General features: G+C 47.3%; 5 protein-coding genes across 5 annotated transcripts; 3 read left to right on the top strand and 2 right to left on the bottom strand.

The window, feature by feature from the left end:
• Nucleotides 1-368: 368 nt before the first annotated feature.
• Nucleotides 369-2892, top strand: F5147DRAFT_774115 (uncharacterized protein; the record flags this gene model as incomplete). The annotated part of the gene is made up of 7 exons (XM_041441570.1): nucleotides 369-444; nucleotides 481-925; nucleotides 1008-1347; nucleotides 1402-1725; nucleotides 1772-2116; nucleotides 2168-2512; nucleotides 2563-2892. 7 exons carry the CDS (start codon nucleotides 369-371, stop codon nucleotides 2890-2892), a joined length of 2205 nt encoding a protein of 734 aa, XP_041292399.1.
• A 1451-nt stretch (nucleotides 2893-4343) lies between these two features.
• Nucleotides 4344-5361, bottom strand: F5147DRAFT_696632 (uncharacterized protein; the record flags this gene model as incomplete). The annotated part of the gene is made up of 4 exons (XM_041437450.1): nucleotides 4344-4440; nucleotides 5011-5222; nucleotides 5271-5280; nucleotides 5305-5361. Coding segments are annotated over 2 exons (309 nt in total), but the record flags the coding sequence as incomplete, so codon positions are not given.
• A 785-nt stretch (nucleotides 5362-6146) lies between these two features.
• Nucleotides 6147-7591, top strand: F5147DRAFT_837260 (uncharacterized protein). The gene is made up of 6 exons (XM_041444052.1): nucleotides 6147-6201; nucleotides 6261-6526; nucleotides 6583-6866; nucleotides 6919-6997; nucleotides 7045-7373; nucleotides 7426-7591. Exons 2-6 carry the CDS (start codon nucleotides 6463-6465, stop codon nucleotides 7567-7569), a joined length of 900 nt encoding a protein of 299 aa, XP_041292401.1. The 5' UTR covers nucleotides 6147-6201; nucleotides 6261-6462; the 3' UTR covers nucleotides 7570-7591.
• A 1002-nt stretch (nucleotides 7592-8593) lies between these two features.
• F5147DRAFT_696637 (uncharacterized protein) lies at nucleotides 8594-11594 on the top strand. Its single transcript, XM_041437451.1, has 2 exons — nucleotides 8594-10668; nucleotides 10792-11594. Exons 1-2 carry the CDS (start codon nucleotides 8754-8756, stop codon nucleotides 11307-11309), a joined length of 2433 nt encoding a protein of 810 aa, XP_041292402.1. The 5' UTR covers nucleotides 8594-8753; the 3' UTR covers nucleotides 11310-11594.
• Nucleotides 11595-11995: 401 nt separating this feature from the next.
• On the bottom strand, nucleotides 11996-14959 carry F5147DRAFT_696639 (amidohydrolase family-domain-containing protein). Its single transcript, XM_041437452.1, has 17 exons — nucleotides 14634-14959; nucleotides 14423-14572; nucleotides 14297-14368; nucleotides 14116-14240; nucleotides 13898-14066; nucleotides 13662-13824; nucleotides 13590-13614; nucleotides 13415-13538; nucleotides 13323-13360; nucleotides 13169-13264; nucleotides 12940-13099; nucleotides 12857-12884; nucleotides 12768-12801; nucleotides 12669-12715; nucleotides 12486-12617; nucleotides 12178-12421; nucleotides 11996-12119 (listed from the first exon to the last, which is right to left on the bottom strand). The coding sequence occupies exons 1-16, from the start codon at nucleotides 14923-14925 to the stop codon at nucleotides 12196-12198; spliced, it is 1881 nt and encodes a 626-aa protein (XP_041292403.1). The 5' UTR covers nucleotides 14926-14959; the 3' UTR covers nucleotides 11996-12119; nucleotides 12178-12195.
• Between the last annotated feature and the right edge of the window lie 111 nt (nucleotides 14960-15070).

Below are 15070 nucleotides of genomic sequence, written 5' to 3' on the forward strand. Positions count from 1 at the left end.
CCCTTGCCTTGAGTATTTAATATGTGAAAAAATGCAGATGAACTTACCGGAGACTGAGTACAGGAGGGAGGGGTGGTACGCCCTTGCCGATGTTTGAGGGTGATGTGTAAAAATGCTTGATGGACTTGACTGGAGACTGAGTGCAGGAGGGACTGTTGTTGACAGTGCTCATTAGCCTAGTAAATGTTGGAGGTGAATATACATACCTGTAGCGAGTATAGGCGGACTTGGAAAAATGGTATCGAGTGCTACTGAAGGGTTGTTTGTTTGCGTTTAGGAAATTTTGTACATTGCACTATGTTTGACTCACCTTTTATAATCAATGTCCTTTGCCGCATTCCTCTCCTTGCCTGCCATTCATATCTGTTATGGCACCTCCCATCTCCCCTCGCCGTACACGTGTCAAAAACGCCACACAACGCCCTGGGCTTGTGCTTCTTGAAGGTAAAAAAAAACGACGTACTTAAGCCCAGATCAAAGAAGACAAACAGCGTGCCAAGGAGGCGCAGGCTGCACAGGAAGCTGCCCTGCAGCATGGAATCGACCATATCGCAGGTATCGAGGCTGCCATGGAGGTGGAGCAGGGCACTCAGTCAGCTGCGAAAGCGAAGCCGGTGAAACCTTGTGCTAGACCAGTCAAGAAAAAGTTGAATGGGGCAGTTGCAGCTAATGAGCTTACCTCTAGCAGTCTCCCTGTGGCCCCAGCACCGGCTAATAAGGGTCAAGGCAGCATGAAGGGTCAAGGCGGCATGAAGAGTCAGGGTGTTGGTGGCATAGGGGAAGGAAGTAGCGGAGCGGTTGGGAATGAGATCACAAAGAAGACAAAGAAGAAGCTGCATGAGGCTGCAACAAGGCAAATCCTTGATGGCGATCAGCAAATCGAAGTTGAAGTACCCGATACTGACAAGAAAGGAAATCATGTACTGTCAGTGAACTTGTCTTCTCACCATCATGTTGATGCTCACCGAATCCACGCTGCGCTTTATGACACTGACTTGGGCACTTAGTAATAAAAAATGCTTGGCAGGGAAGGTCAACAACTGGCAAAATCGCCTGGAACCTGAGACCGAGTCAGCGGTGTCCCCTGTTGTGAGAGCTGAACCTGAACCTTCAGGTGGCTCTGTTTTGTCAGCAACAACCCGGCTGAAGACGAGTCAGACTGCAGCAACCACAATCTCATTTGCAAAAGACCCACCACTTTCCTTGACAGATTCATCGGACAGTTCTATATTGGACAATAGTGAGGACGGAGGCAATGAAAAAGATGGTGATGAGGATGGTGATGAGGATTCCAAAGAGCATCCGGCTGCTCTCGCAGACAGTGTGAAAGGGAAGGCAGGAATGAAGGTGAGTCTCTCATTTTCACTTTTGTTTGATGCACACTCACAGTATTTAACTTAGTCTGTCGTACAGATCGCTGAAAGTTTGGATGATGGAATGTCCGAAGTACAAGTATCGACACTGTTTCATCTGCTGCCATTTAGTCAACAAGCTGACATAGTGAGATTTGCCCTGGAGCAGGCCCGGCCTCATGCAGCTTCATCGACAAAGAGAACGATTGAGGAAGCCAGATTGATAGGCTCCTCCGAAGACTATGATCCAGATGACATTGAGGAGGAGGAGGGGGAAGAGGATGAGTTCGTCACTGACTCTAATAGTATGTTGGTCGATGAAGATTCTTCCTCAATTGTAGAGGTTCTTAAGCCAACATGCACTACTACAAAGGTGAGTGTTTTTTTAGTCTTTATGATGCTAAGATATACTCTACTAGACTAGTGTGACTGTCGCTAGCACCGAGAAACCGAAACCACTCAAGAAACCGAAATTGGAACCGGCACTTCTAACAATCTCTGAATCTAGTTTGATGTCTGCTGACTTGGCGACAAAGCCCAAATCTGGCAACCAATGGGGAAACACGGATCTCCCACCAATTATGCTGGAGGATGGCGCATGGCGCAGGAGCTTTATCCCGACAGTTTTTCTTTGGGCAGGTGCTCAGCCAAATTTTTGGTGCATTGAGGCCGAAAAATTACACCCAGCACTCCAGGCCATTTTTGACATTGCATTTCCAGGAATGAATCACAATGTTCAACCAAAAGGTCCCATTATGGGCTTGGTATGTCTCACTCTTATTTTTGTATCCGACTATTTTAACTATTACCTGAAGGTGAATCAACGTCTTTGCTCCTGGCGCAGCAATTTCGAATCAACAGCCATTGCCCTCATCACCAACTTTCTGGCCACCTCTAAAGATAACGACATCGACGAGGAGGAGGATGAGGACGACTATGAACAGGAGCTAGCAGCAAGTCTTCTCGAGAACTGGGCCTTTCTCTATGAGGACCTGGATAATTGCGACCCAAACAAGATCTATCGGTCGGTATTCATACTGGAAATGATCGAGTCGGCTCATATCAACGCAACTGCCGGATCCCTCGATGTACCAGCACTCAACACAGATGCTCTACGGCTGAATGGCATGCAAGGTGTCATCGCTGCAAGTGCCGCTGCTGTAGGTCATATCTGTGGGTTTTAACTTTGATTAACAGTCTATTTTTGCAGCTCAAACATGCTTTCAATATTGCTGCAAAGCCGAAGAATTTTGCCGATACGTTCAGCACTGGAACCAGCAGTGTGAAGGGCAGTATTAAGGCCTGCAAAACGCCCCTGAAGCGCAACAAATCTACCAGTAAGGACAACACTATAGCATCAGCCTTTTCAGAGGCAAACTGCGGCTTGGCAACATCGGAATACTATGCATCCCTCCAGAGGCGAGGGATGAAGTACACGATAGACACGATTGCTTTGGTGCGTCAGCGGCAAGCAGCCCAAAACGCTACTTCTGAGGACTCACTGAAACCGAAGGGCAAACGTGCCATGCTCTGTAAGTAGTTTTTACTTGATATATGCTTTACTGACCGCTGCATGTCCAACAGAATACTTCTTGGTTTCGTCCTTCATTTTCCGAACGCTCTGCTTGCCCCAGTACCTTACACCATCGGGACATTAATGCATCTTCCCCCCCTTCCGGTGATTTGATAACAAGAATTTTCTATTCGCATTTTTGGACTACATCTAGATTACTTTTTGTCTCCGTTTTTCGCACCTCTGGACTACTTTTCCTCTACTCACTCATATTTGTGGACTACTTCTAGACACCTTTTTGTCTCTATTTTTCGCACTTTTAAACTACTTATTTCTCACTCAAACAGCTTTTTAATGTGCCGTTTCACACGAGTCTCGTAAAATAAGTCAGAATAAGTTGGAATAAGTTGGGAATAAGTTGAATTTGAGGAGAGAGATCTACTGAAAAAAGTTGCTCTTACTTTTGTCGCCTTTACACGACTTCCTACTGAATCGTGCGAAAAAGTTGGATATAAGTGGGTAAGAAGTGAACTCATGATTTACTGATGTATATCAAGTACATGAGCACCCGCGGGGGTATAGTCAAGTGAATATAATACCCTTTTATCCTCGGCCGCAATATCCACAACAGGGGTCGGTGAGAAGAACATTGCCTAGGGTGCTGCTGAAATGGTGTTGCATCGTGTTCGATGGAAGGAGAGCGTTGGAAGAACGAGGAGAAGCGATTAATGGCTGCACGTGGACGTGACCTCAAGAAGGCGAGAGTACTACTGCCACGACATGCAGAGGGCTGGATATGGATATGGCGTGTTGCGGAGTACTGAGAACATGAGGTTAGCATAAGAGCCGATTGATATGATAACGACCCACATGAACGCGCCCCTGCGTGCAGTCAAAAAACATGTGATTCAAGCATCCTCGAGCTGTCTCATAGTATCAACCTGGAATGTCAGGTTAAGAGCATCGAAGATGTTGAAAAACACGTTACATACCTTCAAAAACGGCTTGTCAGCTACGTCCTATATGAGTTGGAGATTGATGTGCTCTATCATTAAAGAGCCATGAGATGATGCACGCTTTCGATTCATCTTTTGGTAGCTAAGAAAGAACACCGTCAGTATAGAGACTGGGCGATGTATTTAGATTCACATTAGACAATAGGTCATCGAGATCAATTTCTCTTAGTATGACATGGATGTCCCACAAGTGCGCATTGTGGTCATTGCGACCCATTACTAGCAGCTTTCCATCAGCGGAAAGAGTTACACAATACACGCCAGCTTCGTGGCGAAGGGGTTCACAGGTAGATTTGTATCGAGATTCCACAAATGCACTGTTCGATCGAGCAGCAAGCTAGCAGAAGGTCATTGTCACCTTGCTTGCAAGGTCATATGGCATGCGACAATGTGTGTGGGATTTTCTGCCAATAATAAACAATAATAGATATCAATAAACTGTATACGGCTTTGTTTCTACAATCACAATCCAGTACCATCTACTATGTCGCAAAAGCTCAATTCTGCGCTTGACAACTTAACCATGAAGCAAATCATAGCTGCTACGGGAGACGACAATCTGAATCGAGCAGAAAAACGCAAACGCAGTGACTTAGTGGCTAGTGTGCAGCGCTTTCCAGATGCTCATTCGTGCATCATGACTGCAGCAGATAGTAAGGCTACACATATCGAAGAAACTAGTCACTCTTTGTCTACTCAATTCCAAAACGCATTCCAACAGCTCACTGTGAAGGAAATCCAGTCTGCTATTCTAGCGAAAGGAACGGGATTTATCGGAAAAGCCTGTGGAGTCCGTTGTCCTGCGCTATGGCACCACATTGAAGAAAAGCACATGCGATTGTCAGTAGACTGGAATTTCAACGACTCCGTTACCAAGATATTTCACAACGTGGATATTGAGTGGAGATTGAATACGCACTACTATGCGTAGCAGTAAAGTAATCACATTCAACAGCATTTCGTGCATCTGTTCAAAGCATTGTTTTACGGCGCGGGGTGCCACAGGCCTTTTCTAGTACCGGTGCCAGCTCGTGATGGAGTACTTGGAGATCCTACGCTGGACGACCTATACATCAGTTACTGGGTGAGACAGCACGACCCAGACGACTGTACAGCATCGCGACAACACCTGCGACACACTTTCACAACAGTGCCAAACACTGATATAACGCTGACATGCAAGTACACGGTGTTCGTCGAAAATCCAAGATTACTGATGCCAAGAAACCATGTCCTGGCGCGGATGGCAAGCATGAGTGGTAACCAAGAAACTATTAGTGGTAGTGTCTTGATCGTGAAACAAACACAATCCGTCGAAAACACAATAACCGACGTAACCAAAGCTGAGATGATATTGATCAATTTCCTGCTAAACAGGTTAGCTGGTTGTATACATGCATATAAATTCGCAACTAACGCCGAACAGTATCAATTACTGACAAACATGTAGCACAACGTAGCACTGTACGAAGCAATACAAGAGAATATAGCAGCTGCGTGTATCTGCGTGTATCTGCTTAGTAAGAGTGCAGACAAGCAAGGTTAAATTCGGCAACGCCGAACCCTAGTAAGACAAGGAGATGCGGGTGATTAGTGGTGCGAGGAATACAAAAAAATTTGTACATGCGTTGGCGCGGCCTTTGCACCACGTGCTGCGCTCACTCCTAAACTAAATCTGGCACTTTGCCCCTCGCACGTCCCTAGCCTGAGGCCTGCCAAGGTCCCCTGAATGCCGCCAAAACTGTCTCCCGGCCATCTGACACCGCAGCCAAGTACCTTTCATGCCTCAGGCATAGTGAGTGGCGGCGCCTCATGATCACTAGGTTTGACTGCAGACCCTGACTCAATCACGTTACGCCTGAGCCCTGGGCCTAATTTAAAACTAAATATTGTTATGAGCCTTAGACTTGATTACGGTGCATGGGACGGCGAAAGTCTGCCACGAGACCGTCTCCCCCATTGGTGTATGTTCACAAATTTTGTCATGACCACTACAAAATCTAGTACTAATATCTGAGCCTCACTGGTTTACTGATGGGCCCACTCAACCACTAGTACTTATAATAGTGTTTATAGTACCCATTAATCATTAATAAAGATTTACTAACCAGCGTTTCTACATACTACTTGCGCATCATTGTCGTCGCGCCGATCCCAGGTCTAGCGTGTACCTTCCCTCACCCGAATTCCAAACTTCTAACAAAGAGATGTCGATGGTGATCATGCTCAAGGTGCTTCAGTTGTCTTTCCCTTGCTGATGTTGAACTTGCCCACTTTTTTTGTCTTTTGTGTGGCACCGGCGCGTGTTCGCAAATATTTGGTAAGTAGCTTGTGAAAGTCACGGCACAAGTGAAAATAAATCTCCATTTTTGTATTTAGCAATGTGCAATGTGCAATGTCTCCGCGACAGCCCTGCCTGCTCTAGGATCTGTATACATTGGGCCACCGTGGCATCGGATTCACTGCCTTCGAATTCTCTACGTCAGGGCTTCGAGATATTTATTTATGAGACGCACTCTCGTGAGGATACGCATGCTAACCACTGAGGTTTTATCCCAGGAGCCCTGAGGCTGCTGCAGTCATGTCCGACATAATATTGCAAAACTCGTTCTACTTTAGCAATGTTTCCAACTCCATTCTATACGGTAAGCACTCTGTCTGACCATGGAGATGTTGTTATTCCTGACTTGATAATCTACAGGTGTGGTCTTGATGCTGTATCTCAGCACCATGCAAGCATACCTCGAAAAACGATTAGAACGCAGGCCCTCCGACAAGTTCTACATGGTCTTCAGTACTATATTAGTCTTCCTTATCACGATCTTCGTGACCACACGATTAGTTTCGGGACAGGAGATGTGGATTAATCATCCAGGCTATCCTGGTGGAGCGTCCGCATACTTTAATGCCAACATGTCAGCGTGGTATCTGACGATGAGTGCGGTGGCGTCCACCCTGCTGCAGTTGATAACTGATGGTCTACTCGTGAGTGTACTCTCTATTTCGTCTCGGAAAGAGTGTACTGATACTAAATCAGATTATGCGATGTTTCACGGTCTGGCATAGAAGTTACAGCGTGGTTTTCGTCCCCTGTTGCCTCTGGTTATCATCTCTCGGTTCGTTAGTCCTCTTCTTCTCTTGCAGCTACTCAGTCGATCAACAGTGGTAGGGATTTTAAACCTCATCACTGCTGCCTCCCCGAATAACAATTTCTATGAGGGGCTGAAAGCACATGTTGGATTGGTGTATATCTGCTTGACCATTGGCCTCAACGTCCTTGCTACCTGTCTCATCTGTGGCCGCATAATCTTTTGTGCAAGGCGCATGCGACATCATTTTGGTAGCGAAGCTTCGAGGGATTACTTCACTATAGTGGCCATTGTTGTCGAGTCTGCGGTACCATACACATTATTTGGGATCGCATTTCTCGTGTCATTCGGCCTTGTCAGCTATTCCTCAATTATCTTCCTCTCGTTGTATGGCATGTTTACTGTGAGTGGTGACAGCTTCCATGTCCAAAATTCTGTTGCTAATTCGTTTTTAGTGTATTTCCCCTCAAATGCTGATTCTTCGCGTTGTGAGGCGAAGGGCGTGGAGTGCCGAGGTAGCAGAGTCAACGGCTCTGGCTTTCGCTACTCAGTCGACTGCAGCCCCTTGTACCGCATCCACTAGTAGCTCAACGGTTTAATTCCAAGAATTTTTGTGCTGAAGTCCTGCAAGGCAGTCCATGAGGGATAGGAACCTGTCTTTTATTCTTATCTTCGCCAAGATAAGATTGCGCCCAAACTGTGCCAACGGATCTCAAAAGATGAGAGAACCTATAATATATTATAGAGAAGACGGATATTATTACTGAGGGAAAAAAGACTCGTTGCCTCACTGCTGCTCAGTGCTGATCAGCCCCCTAGCTCGATCAAATGTTGACCAGATCCACGGGACAGCGATGAGGATACATGTGGGCAAGAAATCGTTCTGATGCTCGCGGATACTTCTTGTTGTCACCCCCTGGATCAGTATTTACACGGACCTTGACACATATATCTTGATAGTGATGCATAATTATACACATACTATGCGCCTCCTTGCGGTAGCATGCCTGACGATCTTAATGACTGCGACATCAATCGGCCAAACAGGTAGGTCGGCAGAGCCTCAGATCTGCAGAGGCGAGCACAATTGGTCACGATCAGCGCTTAAATGTTCAGATTTGTGGTTGCCAGAAGTGCTCGATCTCCAGGGGTAAGTACGGAAGAAACGGGTGTCATACGACTACGCGAATCAGCAGGTCAGGCAGCATTGCGACAGGATCCTCCAGTGGAGTGTGAATCTCACACGAACCCTGTAATGCCCAACAGGATTGTCCTGGACCGGATCTGCTTGGTTGGTGATCATCAACTGGACAATGGATTCAATTTATAATAAATGTCCTGTGTGAAATGCTATGTTGCAATACACATTATTCAGTGCAGCGAGCACGGTATGCGACATGCAATATGAGGGATGCACCTAGAAAAATATGCATTGGAGCTTGAAGCTGGCCATGGACGTCCAGTCACGGCGGTCAACTTCTTCTCGAACACGTAGCCACAAACGTAATGAATTAATTAATTATGGGCCATATATAGAGCAACTTCGGCCGGCCGGGGTCTCGGCCCTCGCGGGGTCAGGAGGTATTCCGAATCCGAGTAACCAAGTAGTGTAAGTAACCAAGACAGGTGAGAGCGCTCTTTTTTATTGTTCTGAGTTCATATCTCTGTTACTGGTTTTTTTAACTGATTTTCTGCTAGCAGGAGAGCCTGTGCAAACCTAGAACTGCTGGTGACTTTGAAGTCACTATAAAACGTTGGTGGAGTGATACTCCTTCAAGCTGTAATGACATCCGAGAACATGACGAGACTACGCCCACCAAATTTAACAATCCAGTCAAGATCACACTCATTCGACTCCAAGTCGAACGCATTTCTCGATACGTCTTCTGAATCAATATCAGAATCTCCGCTTGCATCGGATGATGAGCTCTTGCAACTATCTTCACCTTCTTCCTCGTCCTCGAGCCCCATAGCCTTAAACATTCCTGATGCAGAAGAGTTATCACGAGACTTGGCGGCACTTGCTCAGCTACGCCAATCTGTACAGAAAAATCTTCGTCTTCGACCAATCCGTTCGTTTAGCAGATTACCAAAGACTGCTGTTCCAAGCGTTGCCGCTATTCCATGGCGCCAAGATCAACACCACCGCCAGCGGCAAGTTGACTCAGATTCTTCTTCTCAAAAAAGTACAAGCAGCACGTATCTTACCCCCGTTGACATCCACTTCCCCAGTCCTCCTGCCTCATCTCCCCCCGAACCTCTAAGCTGTGTCCGGAAGCCTCAGCAACGCTCCGTGTCTATGCCATCCCCCCGCGTTCCCACTTCTGCTATGGATCCTACTGAATTACTCATTCGTCTCGCCTCTCCCACTCGTCCACTCCTCATCGACGCCCGCACTCACGTTGCCTATGCCGCGACTCACCTTTTAGGAAGTATTAATATCGCCATGCCGTCCCTAATTCTTAAGCGCTCAAAACGCACATTACCGACTTTCGCATCACTTCGCCAGTTCATCACCAATGATGAGGGAAAAGAAGTTTTCGATTCCTGGGACATTGACGGAGATGTCGTCATTGTTCATGGAGAAGAGACTGATGAACGGGAGAGAGATAATCCGGGCGTCATTGCATGGGCCCTGCTTTCAGTTCTTGCACGGTTCCTGAACCCGGACAAGGTGTGGTATCTTCGCGGAGGAATTGTAGGTGCTCAACTTCATGCACGACTCCGAAAGTACATCATCAATGCACCCCATTCTCCTCCTTCTCCCTCCCAAGCCTCTTTGCAACTGCCAAAACAACCCAAGAGTGCAAAGGGAAGGGCATTCCTTCAACTCGACACCCACAGCGCTGCTGGGCTCAGTAGCAGCGTGCAGATCGAACGGGAAGATCAAGACCATGGGGGCGAAATGGAAAGACCAGGACACTCACCATTACCAATTATGCCTGGGCTCTCGCTCAGTCTTGACAGCCCTGTGGATTCTGACCCTCCACCTTCCAAACTTGCCTTTCGCCGACCACCTCCCCCACGGAAATCAAATACCCTCAACGCTGACAGTGTCAAGACAAACGAAATCAGTGATGTAGCGAATGATAGTGCGGTGTGCGGGCAGACTCTAGCAAAACCCATCAAACATGCTGTGACAACTCTCCCGCGGCTTCATATTCACACAGCTCCAGCGCGCAGCTCAACGCTCCCTATTACACCTTCACAACAGGTTGTATTCCTTCACCCTCCACCCGCATCCCCGTCGCATCTCACACTTCTCCATTCCAATCACACACCTCCAGCGAGCGCATTTAACTCGAGCTTTAATTTCAATCTTACCAATGGTAGTTGCCTTGGGAATGCGGGTCCATCTCCGCAAATGCCCATGACACCATCTACCGCCAAGCCGACGCCCACAACATCCACACCCAGTGGCACTTCCTCCGATGCTGAAAACGAGCGCGAAGAGTTCGTCATCTCTACGATCCTCCCTAACTTCCTCTTCCTCGGCCCTGAACTCATTTCACCTTCACATGTCTCCGAATTACAATCGCTAGGTGTGAAGCGAATCATTAACATTGCGGCTGAATGCACAGACGATCGTGGGCTAATGCTTCGGGAACGGTTCGAGCGGTATGTGCATATTCCAATGAGGGATTGTGTCGAGGAGGAAGGAGTACGCAAGGGATTGAGTGAGGCCTGTGATGTGCTTGGTAAGTACTTCGCTTTTGTCACAATTCGATGTTTCTATCGGTGGAGAATTGAGTTTTCGATTCAAAGCTTTTCTTGTTTCCATCATACGTTCCTCGATGTACATGGACTAATTCCTGGCGCAGACGAAGCCGCTCTCTACAACGCACCCACATATGTGCACTGTAAAGCCGGCAAATCACGTAGCGTCACCGCAGTGATGGCGTACCTTATCCACAGCCACCACTGGCCGCTAGCACGCGCATACCAGTTCGTGCTAGAGCGCCGCAAAGGTATCAGCCCGAATATCGGGTTTGTAAGCGAACTCATGGCATTTGAGGAAGCAGAGCTCGGGCGTATGACGAAGCCTAAGCCATCTACTGCAGCGAGTGAAAGTAGTGTTGGCGACGTCGGTGTGGGCACAGGCAGGCGACCAGCGCATGTCAGAGAGAGCTTGCCTCCAATGCCTTCATGGGACCGCGAGGAGGAAGAAACAGGAGAGGAAACGGGCCAAGATGTGGAGATAAGGGACCGGGAGGGACGGTATCGACATGCCAGGCGGGCTCCGGTGGATGAGAACACTTTGCAGCCAATGAGACGAGTGAGCAAGGCAGGTCTCGAGAGTGCTGGATCGATACATGGCGATGATAGGGACGAAACGTGATGCCACATGAGAACTAGGTCATACCCTGCTGTTTTGGTGCATTGTCAATGGACCATTCTCTGATCTCTATATATACTCAACGAATTACCTTAGACCCAATGACTTGGCTTACTTTAACAGTCGACTTTGAAATTGTAACGTCGCTGTTGCCTTCATTTTGATAACCCAACCAACTGCGTGAAGCTTTGCGGAAAGCGGTTGCATTGGCAGGCTCGGTGGTGAAGGGGTTCCTCATCGAAGAATCATGTACATAAGTGCAAAAAAACCAGCCATCCAACAACCAGCCCATCAGACCCAAACTCACTCATTATCTAATCGACGCTGCACCTTGGCCCTCTGCATTATACCTGCTGCAAGACATTCACAATGTCCTCAATTGAAGTGTAGCGAGTCAGGACATTATCTAAGAACATGTCAGTAATGACACCAACGTTTCTTGCCAATGCTACACTGGTTAGTTAGAGCCATAGCAAAAGGATGATTGTGCATACACAATTGACGCCTTGATCTTAAGACTGATGTCTACTTGCTGACCCATCATTGCAACCTTAATGATGCTTCCGCTGCTATGTATTTGTCAACGTTGGTGGTTGTGACATGGACCCGTTGTTGTACAGGAAAAACTACATGTCCCTGCGAGCGTATTTGAAAAATCTTCACTGAAATGATTTCACCAAGCAGCTGCATTGGGTACACCAACCCGTCTTCATTGACGCCAACAACACCCACGCACAGCACCAATTCGGGAAATGAGCACGAAGGGTATATTGTATCTAACTATTCTTCTCAACTAAACCAAATGTACCGGTCCTAATCCGAGTGTTCATGCAGAGTCCAACAAGAGCTTGTTGAATTTGGTAAAACTCACATTAGATATAGCCGCTGGTCATAGATTTCCGTACACGACCTCCCCATCGATGACAGTTGCTGTCACTTTGGCACTCAAGATATCCTCGATAGGCACCGTCATGATATCACGGTCCAGAATGACGAAATCAGCTTTCTTCCCGATTGAAAGCGAACCGAGAATATCTTCAGAGAAAGACGCATATGCAGCATCGAGTGTCATGCCTTTGAGCGCTTCAGCGCGCGTGAGGCGCTCGGATGGGTACCTAGAAAAAGAGGGTAGTCAATGACTTTTGAATCAGCACATTTGAAAGTATGCCAGAATCTCACCATCCTCCAGGACCATGAGGCGAGTCGCCTGTTACAGAGAGGCGTGAAACAGCAGCATAGAAACCAAGAAGGGGGTTGATGCCCTCGACAGGGAAGTCAGAGCCAAGGGGTAAGACTCTGGTTGGAGATGCGCTGTGGGGTATCAGTACCTCAATACAAGGGCAAGAAGATAAAGTAACTTACTTGAGTAGAGCTCGATATGCATACGCGCCTTTGATTCTCTTTGGACCCTATAGGCACCCAGTTTGATGTATTCTAGATAGACGAAAAGAGGGAACTTACCAACCGATCTTCGGCATACCACATATCGCTTGTCCTGTAAGACAAGATATGTCAGTCAGACGGTTGGCAAGGCCTATCGACGGACTCACGCATGGGTCGGTTGCACACTAGGTATCACTGGAATCCTATACCATCGACAACGTGAACGCAAAGTAAGAATCGGGCCTCTTACCACCTAACTTTCCAATTCGTTTGATATCATCTAGTGTCAAGATTTGTGCATGCTCAATACGAGGTCGCAAGGCGTCTACGGAAAACGAAGCGTTGGCGAGTATATCATCATAAATGTCAAGTACGACACGATTTGCCCGGTCCCCGATACAGTGGATATTCTGGGGTAAGGGGTCAAATAGTTGAGCTAGTGCAAGGATGAAAAAAGATCACGAATATCGGGCACTTACAATTTGCCAACCATCGATCGAAAACTCCTTTACCAGCTTTGCCAGCGCTTCCGGGCGCACCCGCATGATGCCGCTTGTTGATGGATTATCACTATACTAAAATCTCTGATATAAGCACGTTCATGCTTGAACGGCAACACGAGTAGGTGCTCACGGGCTCAAGCAGTGCAGCGCCGAATGAACCAAGCGCACCTATTTATTGAAGATGAATATAAACACCAAACATCAACTCGAAACAGAACCGACCATCTGCGAAAAGTTTGACACTGCGCACTGTCAATCGTCCACCAAATCCATGCTGGATCAGTCTTGGAATCTGGCTTCCCCAGTAATCATCAGAGTTCACACTGCCCATGAGATAAAGCCGGAGCTGGGTACGTGTGTCAGTAAACTGCTACGTTCAAGTAAACAAAGAACTGACAGGTAGCTTTTGAGTCTCTGAAAGTCTGGAAATAATTAATTCAGAATTTTTGGGAAAGCATGGGCCGCGTACTTCCTGTAGAAGTGTATTTCTTCTGGGACAGAAAATGCGTCGTGCACACTAGTCAGACCCACCGCGAGTGCGTCACTAGTAGCACGGGTGAAGTACTCTATCGCGCGGGTCTCGCTGAAGGGTTGTGAGGGAATGAGAGACATAGCATTATCGACGAATATTCCTGTGATTCCATATAGGTTTCAGACAAAGAGGTACTACCTCAAGAACAAAACTTCTGAGGAAGAGAAACAGACCGGTGGGTTTTCCGTGCTTGTCACGAATAATTAGCCCGCCATCGATATCCTCCTTAGGGAGAGGTGCCATGAGCTGCAGCACACGGTTGGATACCCAGGAGGCGTGAGCATCAATACGGGCCAGAGATATCCGTCGACCGCGAAGAAGTGGTTCCCTGTCAAAGTCGTTCTTTGGTGTTGTGAGGGGATGTGAAGAGAAAGCAAATAAAGATACATACAGCATGAGGATATTGCGCTCCAGGCCATTTATTCTGGTCCCATCCCATGCCCTCTATCCATCGAGTGGGATCGCCCAGAATGTCAGGATGTGCTATAACATAAGCTTTCAAGTGGCTCAAGACATCTTTCATGTCGCATCAGTAAATTGACGATAGACTACAAAAGTCAGTTGAAGCAAACCATCCACAGAGGTACAGTCTTCCAAGTTGAGATTCATCTTAAAACCATAATGCAACATATGAGCATGGGCATCTTCAAGGGTCAAGAGTGAGGCCTCGAAATTTGATTCAAGTTGATGCTTCGTACCAGTCAGGCCGGGAACTACAATACTGTCAGGTGGGATGTTTATCACTCTCAGAGATGGCTCGAGAAAATTGAATGGCCAAGGTAAGTGAATGACGCTTGCCAGTGGGATCTCTGACCACCATCGATCCCGCCAGCGTAAAGTTATGTCCTCTGTCACAAGCGCAGCGCGTGAGTTGGATGCATAAACAAGGCCACGTTGATTCGCGCGTACCTAGATCACCTGTGTCTGAAATGAGGGTATCATGTACGAAGATGCATTGAACATTGGGAAGATCTGAGTCGACTGTGTAGATTGTGCGGTTGACAGAACAGACTGCATAATCTAAAGAATGGGTCTCAGGTTTGAACCAAGTCAAGGTCCCTCCTGCAGCTCCCAGCGCAACCAACAGTGCGAGGGGCCACGATCTAGCCCACCAGCTTCGATTCTGAGGTGAATTGGTACTACTACTAGTACTCTGCCCACTGGGGCTTGCCGGCTTGACCGGGGGTGAAGAAGAACCCATGTCGTACGAGAAAAAGCGAGTTGGGATCCATGAGGGTATACACATAATATTATATATACAATTGTGTACGTCATGCACTTTGCCAATTGCCATCCTTGGGACTTTTTTCACTCTAAAGCAACTTCTCAGCTGCGCTTATTACTAG

This window comes from Suillus discolor, assembly GCF_016758755.1.
Source record: "Suillus discolor strain FC423 chromosome Unknown F5147scaffold_30, whole genome shotgun sequence".
NCBI lineage: Eukaryota > Fungi > Basidiomycota > Agaricomycetes > Boletales > Suillaceae > Suillus > Suillus discolor.

What these genes read in the sequence shown, in the direction of transcription:
- F5147DRAFT_837260 (XM_041444052.1), top strand. Translation starts at nt 6,463, where the DNA reads ATGTCCGACATAATATTGCAAAACTCGTTCTACTTTAGCAATGTTTCC. An exon ending in TTCCAACTCCATTCTATACG is followed by an intron (nt 6,527 to 6,582) that starts GTAAGCACTCTG and finishes GATAATCTACAG; the next exon opens with GTGTGGTCTTGATGCTGTAT. An exon ending in TGATAACTGATGGTCTACTC is followed by an intron (nt 6,867 to 6,918) that starts GTGAGTGTACTC and finishes ATACTAAATCAG; the next exon opens with ATTATGCGATGTTTCACGGT.
- F5147DRAFT_696637 (XM_041437451.1), top strand. Translation starts at nt 8,754, where the DNA reads ATGACATCCGAGAACATGACGAGACTACGCCCACCAAATTTAACAATC. An exon ending in TGAGGCCTGTGATGTGCTTG is followed by an intron (nt 10,669 to 10,791) that starts GTAAGTACTTCG and finishes TTCCTGGCGCAG; the next exon opens with ACGAAGCCGCTCTCTACAAC.
- F5147DRAFT_696639 (XM_041437452.1), bottom strand. Translation starts at nt 14,925, where the DNA reads ATGGGTTCTTCTTCACCCCCGGTCAAGCCGGCAAGCCCCAGTGGGCAG. An exon ending in TGTCAAACTTTTCGCAGATG is followed by an intron (nt 13,361 to 13,414) that starts GTCGGTTCTGTT and finishes TTCAATAAATAG; the next exon opens with GTGCGCTTGGTTCATTCGGC. An exon ending in GCATATCGAGCTCTACTCAA is followed by an intron (nt 12,618 to 12,668) that starts GTAAGTTACTTT and finishes GATACCCCACAG; the next exon opens with CGCATCTCCAACCAGAGTCT.